The following is a 16,713-nucleotide window of genomic DNA, read 5'->3' on the forward strand; positions in this document are numbered from 1 at the left end:
CAGGCAGACAATGCTTAATGTCACGGGTCAACAGGTCAAAAATGTGCAATCATAGTAAACCCTGCAGGGTTTTAAAAGATATTCAGAACATTTATAGTTGAAGTTCCTGTGCCTCAAGATCTATAAAGAAACTTGCTGAAAAGCCTTGCAGGTGTCCACAGTACTAGCAGACATAATAAACACTTACGAATATGTAATATCTCCCGAGTCCAACAGATAAACCGCCTGATAGTAATTCCACGGACTCACTTTGATGCCACGTGGCTGACTAACACGCGTTATGGTCCCATGGTTCGCGTAACAAATCACAATAGACTTCGACAGTTAAGCGTCAATCCCGCTGACACGGAGCGCATCTCTGGCGCCCTCGTGTGGTATTTGTCAGTAGCTGCACCCCGATTGGGCGCAGCAATATTACGTCATCAGCACTCGACGCACATCCGCAAGAAGCCAACAGCAATAATGGTAAGAACTACGCTTTGGAAATAGTCATTTGTTCTAAGTTTCCATTGAATGTCTTATTTGAAAAGTCGCCACGCCGCTAGTCAAGTATTTATATCTCACCACACAGCCGAATGGGGTTGATTGTGTTTGCTGTCTGCATACAGGTATCGTGCTTAGCATGTAGCCCGATGCTAACAAGAGCGTTGTCATGTCGTTGTGTTTCTTTTTCTAGCTTTTCTACTCGTTTTTCAAGTCGCTGGTGGGGAAGGATGTGGTGGTGGAGCTTAAAAACGACCTGAGGTTAGTATTTTCCGAGAAAGTCGTGTGGCCTTTTAACACCGTTCGATTTAGCCGCCATTATTTATCGTTAGCTGTGGTGGAAGAAAGGTGTGCACGCTTCAAATGACCCTTCTGGCTAACGTGAACTATTGTAATGTCTTGGAATTTGAATACAGTATAGTTTAAAAATAATTGGTTATTCTTTATTTTTGGTAAAATATATTATAGTAGACTGCATGTGTAGGCCAGTGATTAGAACACCTCCGCTCCGGTCAGCTGTATTTCTGATCTAGAAACGTCTCAATCGGTTTAATGCTGCCGTCTCTCCTTCCAGCATCTGCGGGACGCTTCACTCCGTTGACCAGGTTGGAAATCGTGAACTATTTCCCTCACTTTGAATAAAAGCTGTAAGAACTGCGGCTGTTCGACGTTTATTTGATTGACGAATTATGACTTATCTCTGCCTGTGTGTTTTTCAGTACCTGAATATCAAGCTCACAGACATCAGTGTTACTGATCCAGAGAAATATCCACACATGGTAAGTCTTTGCTATCACCCGCTGTCCCTTCTTTTGAGATATACCTATTGAAAACCCTAAATGTTCAGTGTGAGATCTGAACTATCCAGGCCTTTGTTAACAGACCCAAAAAACAAACGGGACATTGTTTGATCGCCTTGAAGCTTCGTGGCTTTTGTGAGAATTTCCTTTAAACATGATTTTAAGGTGGGGTCTCGGAGCCCCTCGCTGTAAAACAATGCTCCGGACAAGGATTTCTCTTAAATCCCAAATATACACACTTTATGAAGGTAATATGAAATATATGTAAAATAAATGTATATATTACAATACATTACAATATAATACAATATATGCATAACATGGCAAACATGCCACACAAAAGAATTTGTCACACACTAAACTCCATCTAACAGAACGTTTATTCGGACAGATCTGCATTTGTGTTCTCGCTGCCTTGAATGAATTCTCTTCAAACTGCGCATTTTGATTTTTCTTTTTTCTAGTTATCCGTGAAAAACTGTTTTATCCGTGGATCGGTGGTCCGGTACGTTCAGCTGCCCGCTGACGAGGTGGACACTCAGCTCCTGCAGGACGCTGCGCGAAAAGAAGCAATGCAGCAGAAGCAGTGATTAACCCAAAGGATGTGGGGGGGTCGGGGTCGGGGGGGGTCAAGGGGTTCTGACCGTGAATTCTTATATAGTTTTGAGTTACATTCAAGGTGAGATAGTTTGTGCATCTCTTGTGATTCAGCAGTGTTGGTCATGTTCTCCTAATGTTAAGAGATCAACAGTCATGATTGGAAGTGGTCTTCAGCGGGGCAGGAAGGCGTCATTTGGTACCGACTTTTGGTTTTGTGTGAAAGAATCAGGACTAAATTCAATTTTTTGAGCCCTGTAGAGGTAAAGATATGTTTCTAGTGTTTCCGTTGCTTTCCTTTGAAAAAATGACTTTTTTTTACTATTCCACTTCAAAATAAAACCCTATTTTATTTACATGTTCATGTTGTCATTCACAAATGTTTTGGGGATTTTAGTTATCTGAGAAACTGATAACTCTTTGCCACAAAGTGCTCTCGGAAAGAAGGCATTTTGTAAACGTCTGCCTTCATGGGAAATGAAAATGAAAATCCCACGGCCTCATCGTGCTGTATCAAAATCCTCAGAGTGAAGCCGTGACAGCGCGTCCTAAAGCTGGTTCAATCATGTAAATCGCTAGAATCACAATTGGTGCTAATCTCACCTTTCTGTTGATTGCCGCTTCCCTTTGGAAATAAGTAACGTTTCTCCAAAAATTCCACTGTAACAGGATTCTGTTGCTCGGACGCGTGGGCCGGTGTTTAGCTGTGTGGACTCATGAGCCTCGCTCACCGTTTCTCGACATCCGGTGAAATCAAACGGCGCTTTACTCCTCCGAATAAGCCTCTCCCATTTCAATGTGACACTGCTGTTACATAGAAATCCAATACCTTTATTTTACATTCATACATCTAGAACATTGTACAATAACTTTAATGCAGTTTTTTTTAATAAAGACCAATTCAAAAAACAAGTCCTGAAGATTTACAATGATGAATTTTGCATGTTTTCAGGTCGGTGACAAGCATTTAAATACACGCACACACACACACACACGGGGGGGTCAGGGGGTTTTGGGACAAGTGCTGTCCATGGGTACCTTTTTAAATAGCGCTGGGCGGACTGGGGGACGGATTCAGACACCACAGAGAAAGGCACATTGAATACACAAACAAAACAACTTTTGACACGTACACAACTTTACTGTAGGATCTAGAACAATGAGCAAAACTGTAAACCTTTACCTATGGAAAATAAACAAAACCAAATTCACATCTATACAAATACACTCAAAGCAAAATATTTTCTTGGTCACAACAAAGCCTTCAAATGCATTTCCACACCTGGATTGGCTCCGCCAGCAGAGAGCAACCCCACAGATAATTACACAATATGTCACAATATTTATGCTGTTTGCCCGCTTCATGTGCGCCGATAACGGTAAGAGTACCTCATGCATAATCAGACCGCAGCAGTCTTCTGATATGTTTGACAAAATCCAATTAGCACATTTTTTTTCTCCTCCACCTCTTCACATGAATATGACAACTCGACACAGTGCAACGTGTACGTACATTTAAAAAAATGTGTAGACAACTGCAGCCGCAAATCTGGGAATCTCAAAATATATGTACCAACCGTCCATCAAAATTTGTAATACTTTCAGAAAAGTAAGTTCTGATATAAAATACTGTATTTAAAAAAACTGTTTTTTTTTTTTTTACATTCCATCCTCAACAAAATAAAGCTTTATATACGTACCGTCAAAGCTTAGAAACACTCCCAACACACACATATATAATTATATATATATAGAAACAATAAAGTGGCTATACGTTCACATGTAGTGGAAACCCGTTTTAGAATGGCGTTCACAGCCAATTTGTCTAATAAACACAGTGTGGCACTACAGTTTTGGATGATTGTACAAGTTGGGGTCATTTAAATGCCAAGGTCAAGATTGCCGCCTGTAGAAAACAGTCCTCTCTCTTCCCCCGACTCAGCACGCCGTGGTCAAGTCGGTGGGCATGTCGCCCGCCGACATGCGGTACTGGATCTTTGTGTTGGTGATGGCGCCGTGCTTCTGCCGCAGATGCAGCCGAAGCTGACTCTTGTGGCGGAAGTGCAAGTTGCATTTCTCACACTGAAAGGGGGAAGAAAAAAAAAAAAAAAAAGAGCGTTAGTTGCGCACGTCGCCATTGTGCGTTTTGATAGTTTTCTTTTGATGCAGCGGGTCGACCTACATGGTACGGCTTCTCTCCCGTGTGTATGCGCAGGTGGCTCTTCAGCGTCTGCAGGTGGCGGAAGCGCGTTCCGCAGATCTCGCAGGGATACGGCTTCTCCCCCGTGTGGATCAACACGTGGGCGCGCAGGTGAGCAACCTGCCGTGGCCAAACAAAATCACACCGGAGTTATATTTACACACAGCCGAGACGCCGCAGACTGTCGGTAGCCATTAGAGAAAAGCCAGAACCCCCTAAGGACGTTCATGTGTTTATGGTTACTTCTGTAAAGCTGAAAATGACCACACACACACACAAACACAAACACACACTTGTGTATTGTGTATCCGTGCAGTAGAGGGAGGATGGCTGTTGTTTATTACCTGTACAAAACGAGCTCCACACGTCTCACATTTGTAGGGCTTCTCTCCTGAGTGGATGCGAGTGTGAGTCTTGAGGTTGGCCGGTCTGTTAAACTGAGCACCGCAGATGTTACAGCGATACGGCTTCTCTCCTGTAGAGGAAAAGACAAAAACGAAGGTCAGAATCCAGCAGCCACGGGCGCGGAGACCTGCGAGGGCGGCGGGGGAGTCTCGTCTGTACCCGTGTGCACGGTCTTGTGACTGGCGAGGTTGCCCTTGTAGCGGAAAGCAGCCTGGCAGCGGTCGCACTTGTACGGCTTGTCGCTGTGCACCCGGAGCATGTGCTGCTTCAGCGCCTCGTCCTCCGCAAACTTGGAGTCACATTCGTGGCAGAAGAATGTACCGTTTTCTGTCGGGGAAAGAGAAGCGGTTAACCCCGAGCCCCGAATAACGCGGAAACCAATTCGTGTTTCAACACACGCCGACCAAACTCACCGCAACTAGAGTCCGAGTACTCCGAGTGCAGCTCCGCCATGTCCTCCGCCAGGCGGGACCTGGGGGTCTTGGGACACACCTCGGAGTGTTGAGGAGACGGCGTGCCGCAGGACGAGCAGTTCAGCCGGCTCAGGTAGTGTGGGGGGGCGGCGTCAGCGTTCCTCAGGGAGCCTTCCAGTGCACTGTGCGCACACACACAACAAAAACACACCCTTTAAGTCAGACGTCCTCCGCATTGACATTTGCCCGTACGCACAAATGTGCCGCCGTGTACCGAAGGCATTTAGACATCCTCTTACCCGTTGATGATGTTGTTGAGACGACTGGCCTGAGGAGCGGGCAGGTCCTCGCCGCTCTTGCTCGTGGCTTGTGGGTCGAGGTTCTCCGAGTCACTGGGGTGGAGGTACGGCTGCAGGCTGAGCCGCTGAGGGGAGCGAAGCCCCGCGTCCCGCAGCCCCGCCTCCTCGTCCTTCGCGCTCTGGTTCAGCACGATGAACTTGTACTTCTTCCAGTTGCGGGACTTGGGGTCCTGCGTGCCTTGCGGAGCCTGCACGCCGCCGCCGGCCTGGGTGAGGCCGGCGTTCTTGCTGCTGCTGGACTCGGTCGGGGAGTTGGGCTGGCAGTCGGACTTGAGCGGACTCTGAGGGCTGCTCATGAGGCCCTTGCGTCCCGCAGACGAGATCCCGAGTGGGTAGTGGTGATGGATGAGGTCCTCCTCCGCCTGCGGGGCGTGATCCTTTCCAGAGTCTCTCGGGTGCTCCAGGGTCAACGCGGGGAACGCGCGTTTCCTCGCGCCGAGGGCGATGGACTGGCCGCCCCCCTGGTGGCTCTCCCTCCGCATCTCGTCGTCTTTCGCGAGCTCCCTGGAAGCGAAGGTGGTGGTGTGAAGGATGCCGGAGGAGCCGGTGCCCATCGCCCGGCCGTATTCCGCCCGGATCATGTTGGCGCCGTCATGCGGAGAGCAGTGCTTGTGGTGGAGGCCGCTCTTGGAGAGGTCGGCGAAAGCGTTTTTGGCGTCGGTCAGCTTGCAGAGGGGGAAAGGGAATCCGGGCATGGGGAACTGCCCGTACAGATGGTAGTTGGTGGGGGTGCTGACCCCGTTGAACATGTTTGAGCCGTAGGGCCTCCCGTCCCTGAACGGAGCTACGCGGCTGTGCAAACTGTCGACAACGTCGTGGGGCCGGTAAGCGTGGACATCCTGAGGTAAGACCAGGGGACTGACCAGGAACTCGTCTCTGGGCAGCTTAGCCGGATCGCTGCGGAAGGAATGAGGCGGGTGAGAAATACACGACAGACGGGGCTGACGGGGAATTTGACAGATGCAGCGGAAGCGCCTTCGGCCAACCTCGATTTGATGAATCTGTGGCAGGTGTCCACGACGTGGTCCATCTGCAGGTAGATGGCCGTGTTCATGATCGCCATGATGAGACTCTCCTTCAGCGTGAGACGGGAGGTGTACATGAACTCCAGCAGGATGGCGAAGCCCTCTGGATCCACCTTTGGGTCCAGGCTGATGGCGTTAAGGTTGCACTTGTGGGAGTCGGTGAAAATGCTGTAAAACAGCCCACTGCCGCAAAAGTAAAAAGAGACACGGATCAGTCACTTCATCTCTAGACTGCAGGAGGACCATTTGACTTGTCTTCTAAAACGGAACAACACGCACCTGCAAGCCATGAGAACGGTCTTGTGTGCGCGAAACTGCTGTCTGTTGACCAAGATGGTGACGTCGGTGAGAATATCTCTGCTGCGCAGCCGGTTCAGGTTGAGCAGGACATCACTGGCATGCCGTGTGAATTGTATGCAGCTGTCTGCTGCACAAGCCATTTTGTCGAGTTCTGCAAAATCCAAAAGAATAAAGATTATTGCACACAGAAAAAGACATCACCCTGCCACAATGCACCCGCCCGCATCAATGCTGAAGTACAGGTAAAGTTATCATTCATTCAGCAATGGGGCAGACTTACAAAGATACCTCCGTTCCTCCACAAGGCGGCGCCATATATTAAACAAACACCGTCTAGACATTTAAATTTCAACCCTTTGGAATAATTTCTCTCCCCCTCACTTTCTCTCCTTCTTAACCACCGGTTGACGAGTGAATACAACAAATAAAGATTAACGGAAATTTCTATCATATTCTAAACAGATTGGAGCAGATTCAAGTATTGACGGTATAATCTTGTAATAACGGAATGTTTAATTACACATTTTTTTCAGAAACACAAAAGTACAGACTCCTTTAAATAAAATAGCCCATAATAAATCAATAAAAAGCCATTTTATGTGTCATTTTTAAATCCATAATTTGGCGGATTCATTGCGCGCACATCAGACTCGGTCTGAATTCGGTCAACGGGAGAAAAGTTTGGCGGGTCTGCGGCGCGCGCGCTGATCAGCCAACTGTTTCCACAATAACAACTTTTCGTTTTTCCATTTTTGGCACACAAGTAACGTCCAAACTCTAAATGTTCATTTCGACCGCAGAATGTCCTCGACTAGATCTCCGCTGTAAACTCGTGACAGCTCCCACTACTTATTATTAATAAAAATAATAATAATTATTATTAGTATTAGTATTATTGAGCCAGTGTGCTTTGTTGCTTGTTTAGACCAATCACTTTTAACAGAGTGGTAATTATTAGTATTATCATTAACTAACTCAAGGCGAATTTGGCTTCGCGCGGAGTTATGAGTTTATTTTCAATGTCAAGTATGTAACCAGACACGTCCGATAGTACAAGGAAAGTACATCCTAAATATATGCCGGTCTACTAAATCCATTTTTAAAAAGAGGTGCTGAATTGTCACCTCCTGGCGGGGTCAAAAAAGCAGTTATTACTATACGGAGTAATGGCTCTAATGAGGACTGAGAGTTTAGAACTTCGATCTGTCCCGTCACAGTCCGACGCCACGCGCCTCACGAGCAGCGGCTCCTCATTTCATGCACCCAAACATGTGTTTACGTCCAGGAGCGGCCACGGTCACACACACTCCTCACCAGAAACAACAGAACAACACTTTGCACGAACACAACTGCGAGCGCATCTGCGGGGGAGCCGCGCGGGGCGACCCACGCCGCGCGCGCACACCGCTGTCAGTGGAAACGCAACTTTGACGCGACGACCTTGGAAAACAACACTCGCGCACAACATGTGGTTGCGTGCGAGTGTTTCCGGCACGGTGTTTCGGTGACGGGCGCGCGTTCGGCGCAGCCGTCAAAGTGAGCGTCCGAGCGGCCGCGCGGCGCGACGTGCACGTGTCCGGCTCTCGGCAGCCGTTCGCACCGCGCGCGCTCCCCGGTGTCCCCCTCGGTGTAACGACCGCGAGCCGGGCGCTATTACGGCTCCGCGACGCGACTCGGGTCCGCACATGATGTGTCAAGGAGAGCCGCGCGCCGGCTGTCACCGCGCGAGCCTCCGCGCAAACTACCGGCCGACCCCGGTCACACGCACTCACGCGGCGCGGACACACAAACAGCTCATTGAAACACATAGACGGGAGACAACAACTTCGCGCCAAATTAGAGGCAAAAAAGGAATTTAAAAATCACCTGGTAGCGCTTTCCTAGAAACTTCTTGCATCGCCACTTCTAAGAACCCCAGTTCTAAGAATCAGACGAGCTCAATTCTCGGAATTTGAGTCCGAGACCGTTCCACTTTCCCGTGGCAGGGGTGGGACGTTTCTCTCCCTCGCAGCAAGAACGACCCTCTTATAAGGCTTATTTCATAACTTGCTTTCCACACAGAGTGCTTTAAAGCAAGCATTGCTTAATGACAGCGTTTATATGCACACAAATGGAGATTATTTTGTAAAATAATGTAGGAAGTAGTTTAACGTTGGCTCGATCCACCCCCCTGCGTTTGGTTGAATCCACAGCCACGGCACGTCGGGTTGGCTACGTCACGAGTTCCTTAAACCCAGCCCCCGAAATTCTGAGAACTAATTTATATTCCGTGATTTGAGCAATGTGCCGACTGGATGGCGTTTCGTGGCATTAAACACACCCCCCGTACACGTTAACCTACAGCACACAGGCGCGCGCCTCAATCAGGCCCGCGCGGACGGGTCGAGGTGGCCGCGAGCTGTTCCGCTTATTCGGAACCCTCTTTTGTAGCTAGTTTTCCTGCAGGTATGCTGACTTCATAGACGGGAGAATACTGCGAATCACCACTGGCGGTTTGTTAAAAAATTAAAGATTTAATAGATTTATTATCAATATATATATATATATATATATATATATATATATATATATATATATATATATATATATATATATATATATATATATATATATATTGTGTGGAAGGAATTGTTGAGCGGTGTTGGTGTTCCGGTTGTTAGTGCATGGTTGGATCAGTACTTATTAGGTCCAGTTTTATATTCTCATCTGTGCATTTTAACGGTTTCATTCGTCAAAGCTACTGTTTGTTTTTTATTTTGCTCGCACTATAGTGTTTAGTGTTTAGTGTAGGAGCGATCCGCAGACACTAACTTCACTTCTTGAGCGCGTCACCAACCCAAAAACATGACCTGAGCAGAGGATGTGTAGCCTGCACATCAATCAGAATCACGTGATTTTGGTTTTGGGGTTATTAATGCTTATACATGCCATTGTGGACATCTTCTTGGTGTTTTGGGTGCCATAATGTACTTTTCCCTCGTAGCCCATTTGGCCCGGTTTATCTTGTTCCGTGGACCTCTTATGTTTTGTATTGAAGGGAGCACGCCTGTATAATTGTCCATGTCAGATAATATTCACACTTAACAAATAACATTGAAATGCATAGTAAAAGTTTCCTGGAAAATGAATTGACTGCGTTTCTTTTTTAAATATTTATTACAATACTACCTGTGCATACTATTTAATTCAAGGCATGTGTACTCCCTGTTGCATCATTTCTCAGAGTTAAACTTTTTATTTTTTTACTTTTCAATTCACTGATGTGTTTTACTTTATTCTCTTTCAGTTTAAAAAAACTTCACCCGCTTGGTCTGTTATCTTTTTTTGGCAGTGAGGAGACGTTTCCTTACTTCCCAGTGTGTGTAAATGAGAGCTGGTTTGGATATGCACATCGGTGAGGGGTGCCTGGTCAGGCTGCAGCATCTGACTCGCTTTGTGGGTAACGGTTCACTATCGGTGACTCACTTTGGAAACTGTGCTTGTGTTGATTCCAGACCACGGACTCCCCGTCTTTTCTCATCCCGCTCACCCCCTGGCACAGGAGGAGCATTTGCTGAGCTGGTGGCACACGACACAAACAAAGTTTACACATGTCGCTAGAAGATTTATTGGTGCATATCGCAAAGGCAAAAATACACACTCCATTTATTTGATCTCCAGCAGTTAGTGTTGCAAAATGACACACAAAGGAACTCTGGATTTATTTTCTCCCACTTATAACAACGTTTTATTATTACATTTTTTAATAATATAGTTCATATCATATTTAGATCAGCCTACACAAATATATTTGATATTTATATATATATCAGCCTACATAGGACTTTAAAACCCTCCACACCTCGATGTTTATTTGGTTTGATCGAGTCTTTGAGAAAATACATCTGATTGTGTTTTGATAAAGCTGAAGATGTTTGTTATTTCCCAGTTAATCGACAGAGATGTTCGTCCGACTAGGTGAGAGATTTACACTAACATATAAAATATATACTTGATACCAGTGTCACTTCTCTACTGAAGTAAAATGGAGTGTGATTAGGGAAATGTGAGCAGCATCCGCCCATCTGGATCCAGCATCCCACATTAAAGAACAAAAAAAAAAAAAGCACTCCAGGTGTTGACAAACCATTGGGAGGAGAGAAGTCTCCAAAATAATTAAGACGCGCTTTCACAGCAACCCCCCCGATTCAGCACTGCCAGATAAAGACTGCGTTGAGTTCCAAACAAAGAGCAGCGTCAACTTTATTCCAATCCACTCGGGGGATGTTTAAGGCGGCTCCGGCGCCGTTATGCATTATGCACGGCCATAAAGCATCCAGGAGTTGGGGGGAGAGATGTGTAATTTAACCGAGGCCCTGTAGAAGGATGAGATAATTACCCTAAATCCGTGGCTAACTTTAACTCACCCGATTCTTAGCAGAGGACGGGACAGAGGAAGAGGTGATCGATATCGGTCCGTCAGAAGCGATCGGGACATTTGACACACTGTGAACAGGCTGCGTGATTAACCAGAGGGGCCGTGGCGTTCAGGGACAATCCCAGAGCAGCTTGTGACAGGGATCCAAGCCCCAGCTGCACGGTCGAAAAAGAGAGGCTGATAGAGTGTGAAGAGATCTCTAAAGCCGTATCATTGCCTACACTCGCTGCACGATAGGTCATTGAATAGAAAATGCCCACTGACAAAAGCCCCGAGGCCCGGAGGTTGCCTCACTTCTTTCTTTTTTTCTTTCTTCATAAACTGCACACTTTTGTCTCGTTTCACAGCAAATTTCTGCCAACTTCAGTGTTCATTGTCAGCAAAGATGTGAGTGTGGAGTTTTGTTCTGAGAGGCATGATGCAAGCGCGCTGTAACACCAAACAGATAATGCTGTTAGCTACAGAGGTCTTTTTTAGTTCCCATTCTTTAAAAGAATTTTCTTCTTGTATTGTTAAGTTTTACTTTTTCTTTTCTCTTTTTTTAACTCCGTGCATCCCGGCAGCATTTCGTTTTGTCCTTTTGTCCACGACAAAAGTCGCCTTATTTCAAACACCTTTCCCTGCAGATCCACCCTGCTAAAATAGGTCCGTGAAAGGCAGTGTGTGTTTGAACAAAAGATCTGTTCCTCTGTCTTATTGTATGTATTCACGCTGTTTCCTCAAATCGTCTATTTGTGCAGAAGACTAATGGCATACATCATTTATTACTTCAGTTAAAGAACCCGACGTGTAATAATAAATAGAAGAATTCACTGATGCCACATCAAAAGATTCTTCCGAGCAGGTAATGATGAGAGCACTTCACTTGGAAGCGTGCCTCTCCTTTTTTCCCTTTCTTTTAATTAACAAGCAAACTGGCAAGTTCTACTCCGACATGACAATCATGTCGGTTTTGTAACAAAGCCGCTGCGTGTCTCTGCGATGACACACTCCGGGTTTGGAAGATGGCTTTCATCCCGCTTGACGGGGTTAAGGCGAGGCACTACAGGCAAAACGACTCTGGTCAATTCAGAGACGCGAGGCTGTTTTGCTTTTGTCTCCTCTCAGACCGGTGGGAATAAAACAATCCTGAATACACATTCAGCTGATGGTTTAACCGCTTTTTCTAAATTCACCAACAACTTGACATATAATAATGCGTCAGTTCCATATTGTTGATAAAACTAATGATCTCAATATAAGTGATTTACTGGGAAAGTGTAACATGTTAGTGACGTTTTTCACCTGTAGTGTCTTGATGTAATGTAAGGCATTTCACAGAACATTCCTTTAAAGGGCGTCTTCTTGAAATAAGTGTTTTGTCAGACTGATGCAACTAATCTCCACCAAACTTTCCACTTTCATTCCTCTTTATATTCTGAAGGATTTTCTAAAAAGATTTGTTTGTACATCATTCATAGCTTGATTCGTACATCTTATTTGTAAAAAACTAGGCGTCCCTCTATTTCGGTTTCATCTGATGTTCAGATTTCTGTTCTGGAAATATATGCAGATGCATGCATATTTAATGAGATACTTCGTCATTTGCATATATAAACGCGCAATTTCGGAACACGTGTAGTACAGAAAGCCATTGTCTTAACATAGACAATCCACCGGGGAAGTTTCACGGTGAGGTCTGTGAGTTCAATGCATCCCTTGTTCACCTGTGGTGTCTCTGCTTCAGCACACCAGCACTAGTGAACAACGGATGCTGTTTGTATAACCAAGCGTGACCTTTTTGCCGATGGCGTCTCTTTAGATCGTTTCCCTCTTTCTGAACACGTCAAGGGTTTACTTGAAAGTTCTGCATGTGTTGTGAAGCAGCAGCAACCTAAAAAGCTGTAAAAGCTTCCCTTTTCCCATAATGCTCAATCAGTCATTTCGACGAAAGAAAACACGCACACACCAAATAGAACAATTTCAAAAACGACTTAGGAGTAACTTCCTGCAGCGTGCCTGTGTGGGTGACCTTGAGCTCGGCGGCGTCCCCGTGCATGCTCTACGCGCTGAGGTCAGAGGAGCGTTAGTGGGCTAGAATTCCAATTTGGTGGAAATCAAAGCATGTCGATTTGGGACTCTCCCAAGGCCGGCTGAGAGCAGAAATGCAGCCCGGCGGAATCTGTGAAATTTTCCACGCATTCCAGAAACGGTCGCTGGGCAGTGTGCCATCTGCTGGATGACGGGGTGGGTTACTATCACGGACAGCACATGCACCCAGCGGTCCTGGTGATAGCGTTCGAGCGGTATGCAAGTGGGTCTTATTCCTCTCTGCACCTCCCTCAGTGATGATCCAATAAGAATTCTACATCAAGCCCACTGTTCCTGAAGCGCTGTCCCGACCCTGGTTACCGTCAGGCTGGAGATATCAGGGTTTGTGTTGGCTCATTCGTTTTATTTGGCTTAAGGAGCACGTTTTCCTCTGCTTACACATGTAAGCACTGATGAGCAGACAGTGGTCCAATATAGTGTAACCCAAGTAATGGATTTGTGTTTTCAAGTTCTTACGCTCTCCCAGCAAACTATTTTAAAAGGAACATTTCTCCCCAAAAGAAGAGAAAATGGTTCCTTCCTGAAGCTCACAAAAAGGTGTGTGAATTAAAATGATTAACTGGATCATGATTTCCCGAAAGAGACATCGCTTTCTTTTATAGTCGCCTCAAGCATCACAAGCTAAGCTCCATGTGGTTCCAAAATATCGGAAATATGATTGATTCCTCTTCTGTCGCCTCAATGGGTGATGGTCAGAACACATACAGAACCCAATGGACCATGTCAGTAGCAATTAAATTCTATTTTGAAAATCGTATAATAATATACAATTCTCTCAGTTGTGTCTATGTAGATTTGCCTGCTCAGATTCTCAGATTCGTTTCCAATGCGATTGACCACTTTTGGGACGTTTGGACAACTCTGTGTTTTTCCAGAACCGACACCCAGTGATTTGAAGGGTCTAGCTGATGCGACTCGCACAAATAGAAAGTTGTGCCCAACGGAGCACGCATAAGCTCTCCATTAGCTGTGTTTAGTCAATACGTGGGGCATTTCTTCTGTATTTTTCCAGTGCACAGGTGGAATCTGTCATTGTCAACATGTTTATGGCCACGAACATAAATGCTGCTGAACTGGTTTCACTTATTTGTGTCTTATGACTGCATGCACGGGACTGGTTACACGCAAGCACTGTATGAATCATAGACGTGAAACATAGACGTAAAATAGCATCAGGGTTTGCAGAAAGTCATTCCACTCGGTTGACTCCGTACGTCCTGCTTATCTCTCTTTCCTCTCCGTTCCAGTTTCACATTCAGCAATATCAAATTCTCCTGTGTGACATTGGGTCCACTGCCGAGTCAAAAGTGGCGGCCGGCCTCTGAAGAGGTAACTGCTGGTGCTGGTCTGCAGGGCTGGTAAAACTGGAAGAACATGCACCCGGCGCACCCACCACCTGCAGCTCTCTGCGTCTCTACGGCTGCTGCCTTGGAAAAAAACTGGGTTGTTCTGTGTAGAACATTGTTGGACGTCATGTTAAAAACTTTCCAAAAAGGTCCAGTGCAATAAAGACTTTCTATCATATGCTTTTCCGAGAGGAATCTGGCATCAGACCTCTGTATATTTCTGTAGATATCATCATCAGAGTCTCCAATACTGTATTGGTGTATTTTCACCTTTTGTTTTGGGTGTCCTCCAGCCAAAGCAGTATATGGATTTAAATCCAACATGGGATTGGGGAGGATGAAAGCAATCCCACTAAAACCCAGAAGTCAACTGCTTTACCAAAAAAAAAAAAAAAGAAAAACGTACGGTACTGACATGGATTCAGGAAGTGATCACTCAAACATTTCTATGAAATATTCAAGAAAATACATGCATAATGCATAGCACGCACAAGTACATTTAAATTGTTAATTTGCAAACAAAGAAAATATATTAGAAAGGAGAAATACTGGTTCTCTCTCCTTTTTTTACCCCAATTTCTGAATAATCAGAGTTAGTTTTAGTTAAAATGTATCATTTCTGATTGAATTTTCTTCTTTGTCTCGCGAGCGCCCACAGCCTTTACTTCATGGAGCCAGACGGTGCTGTCTCTTCCTCTAAGTTCTAGAAAACCTCCCACTCTTTATGTTTGCCAGAAACAAATCAACTCCCATAACCGCCGGGCCTCATTAATCTGCATTTGCGCACGTTTTAAAATGAAGAGAATAAGAAATCATATATATATATATATATATGATTCACTCCCACTAATGTATCACAGTCAGCAGCCACTGCATCTCTGGCGGAAGTGCGGACGCACAGAGAGCAGACTGGCACCTGCTCTGCTCGACACGTTTGTCGTTTCTAGGTGTTATCCGTTCTGCATCTCGCACGCAGACACGCTACATATCTGCTGCACTCGGTTGGTTCACCGGTTGCATGGAACCCCCAGCATTCCTAGTGATCATCACTTGCCAACTGGTACGTTATTGTCCATCAATGATCTGATTGTTTAGTGTTAAGGATAAAGTACAAAACATGCATCTAGTGCAAACATGATTGAAGATTGTGGAAGGTCCCTCACATCAGCAAGTTGAATACATGCTTTCTACATACTGTGGATGACCCTGCCAGGATATTGTAATCCCATTTGCCTATCAGACATCAGTTGTACTTATCGTGACCCCTCCACCCCCGGGAGCACTGCTTTGCATGCATGCCCGACCTTGTTAACGTTGTGAACGAGCAAGTGCATTGATTTGATGTCTAAGATGAGGTGACCCTCATAAAGCCGGCGTGGAACCATAATGATTAGTTTCAATGCAGCAGTGAGGCAGCCGGGGACTCTGACCTTTGTCTGTGGAGGAATGTTTTCAGCTGTCGCTCTTCCTGTGGATGCAGCTTGTGTGTGGGGTGCAAAAGAATGTGTACACATTATAATGTGGGGTTTGATATACTCAAATTATGATTATCTAGGATATATGCAAACTTGATATTTTCACAGGTTTCACTGCAACGAAAGATATGACAGAAACTGGAAATATAGAAATCCAAAAGGACATTTCTAGTCACTTATTTCAAATCTCCCATATATGCAATTCAAGGATTTTTCACTATGCTGCACATTCATTCATCTTGCCGGCGTCGACCAACTTGCCCCCGCGCAGGTGTCTAAGAACCGAAGAAGGATGTCTCACCTTTTTTCTGCTGGAAGGAGTGAGGCATGATGGGAGCTGTAGTGGGAAGTCGGGAGGAAGCGCTGTGCCTTGAACTCAAAAAGCCGGGAGCCCAGTTGAGGAAGCGGCGAGGGCCTCTCCTGCAGATCCAGAAGTCTTCCTCGGTGAGCGGCGCCCACAGATCAATCAACCTTTCCTCTGTGTTAACGTCCGGAGCATCAACACAACACTGGCAAGCAGCTGGACGTTCCACGATGCCGAGTCTGAACTGGTGCCCAAGCCTCCTCCTCCTCCTCCTCCTCCTGAGTGGCAGCCAGTGCTGGATGAGTGGGTAGGGGTGGGGGATTGGGGGGGGAGGGGGGGGCCAAGCTGCCTTTAGTTCAAAAGGGCACGCGGTGTGTATCTGGCCGCGGTGGAGCAGCTCTGGCGGAGCCTCCGTTAGCGTTGAGCGGGATTGGGGACGCTGGCGGGAAAGTCGACCGAGCGCTCCGACGGCAGCCAGCCGGGTCCACGGGGCATCTC

The 16,713-nt window shown here is 46.1% G+C and overlaps 2 protein-coding genes and 1 long non-coding RNA gene across 8 annotated transcripts; 2 read left to right on the forward strand and 1 right to left on the reverse strand.

Moving 5' to 3' along the window:
• Positions 1–220: 220 nt before the first annotated feature.
• Positions 221–2,236, forward strand: smx5. Its single transcript, XM_040183623.2, has 5 exons — positions 221–465; positions 677–744; positions 1,058–1,088; positions 1,203–1,262; positions 1,748–2,236. The coding sequence occupies exons 1-5, from the start codon at positions 289–291 to the stop codon at positions 1,871–1,873; spliced, it is 462 nt and encodes a 153-aa protein (XP_040039557.1). The 5' UTR covers positions 221–288; the 3' UTR covers positions 1,874–2,236.
• A 454-nt stretch (positions 2,237–2,690) lies between these two features.
• bcl6aa (BCL6A transcription repressor a) lies at positions 2,691–16,480 on the reverse strand. 5 transcript variants are annotated; one of them, XM_040183618.2, is made up of 10 exons: positions 16,213–16,480; positions 10,048–10,140; positions 6,562–6,733; positions 6,244–6,465; positions 5,198–6,154; positions 4,899–5,080; positions 4,645–4,812; positions 4,425–4,555; positions 4,063–4,200; positions 2,691–3,962 (listed from the first exon to the last, which is right to left on the reverse strand). In XM_040183618.2, the coding sequence occupies exons 1-10, from the start codon at positions 16,238–16,240 to the stop codon at positions 3,819–3,821; spliced, it is 2,235 nt and encodes a 744-aa protein (XP_040039552.2). In that variant the 5' UTR covers positions 16,241–16,480; the 3' UTR covers positions 2,691–3,818. The 5 variants fall into 5 exon arrangements, with proteins under 5 accessions (XP_040039552.2, XP_077963757.1, XP_040039553.1 ...); XM_078107631.1 differs by lacking the exon at positions 16,213–16,480 and having other exon boundaries at positions 10,048–10,383; XM_040183619.2 differs by lacking the exons at positions 10,048–10,140; positions 16,213–16,480 and adding an exon at positions 8,449–8,593.
• LOC120823555 (uncharacterized) lies at positions 8,927–10,480 on the forward strand. 2 transcript variants are annotated; one of them, XR_013468515.1, is made up of 3 exons: positions 8,927–9,074; positions 9,914–9,976; positions 10,077–10,480. It is a non-coding gene; the product is annotated as an uncharacterized LOC120823555 (long non-coding RNA). The 2 variants fall into 2 exon arrangements; XR_013468516.1 differs by having other exon boundaries at positions 9,869–9,976; positions 10,077–10,216.
• Positions 16,481–16,713: the final 233 nt, after the last annotated feature.

Source organism: Gasterosteus aculeatus, chromosome 8, assembly GCF_964276395.1.
Source record: "Gasterosteus aculeatus chromosome 8, fGasAcu3.hap1.1, whole genome shotgun sequence".
NCBI classification, from domain to species: Eukaryota; Metazoa; Chordata; class Actinopteri; order Perciformes; family Gasterosteidae; genus Gasterosteus; species Gasterosteus aculeatus.

Coding starts and splice junctions, on each gene's coding strand:
- smx5 (XM_040183623.2), top strand. CDS start 289: ATGGTTCGCGTAACAAATCACAATAGACTTCGACAGTTAAGCGTCAAT. Junction 466..676: donor AGAAGCCAACAGCAATAATG/GTAAGAACTACG, acceptor TTCTTTTTCTAG/CTTTTCTACTCGTTTTTCAA. Junction 1,089..1,202: donor CGCTTCACTCCGTTGACCAG/GTTGGAAATCGT, acceptor TGTGTTTTTCAG/TACCTGAATATCAAGCTCAC.
- bcl6aa (XM_078107631.1), bottom strand. CDS start 10,174: ATGTGTAAACTTTGTTTGTGTCGTGTGCCACCAGCTCAGCAAATGCTC. Junction 5,081..5,197: donor CTCAACAACATCATCAACGG/GTAAGAGGATGT, acceptor GTGTGCGCACAG/TGCACTGGAAGGCTCCCTGA. Junction 4,201..4,424: donor GTGGAGCTCGTTTTGTACAG/GTAATAAACAAC, acceptor TGGCCACGGCAG/GTTGCTCACCTGCGCGCCCA.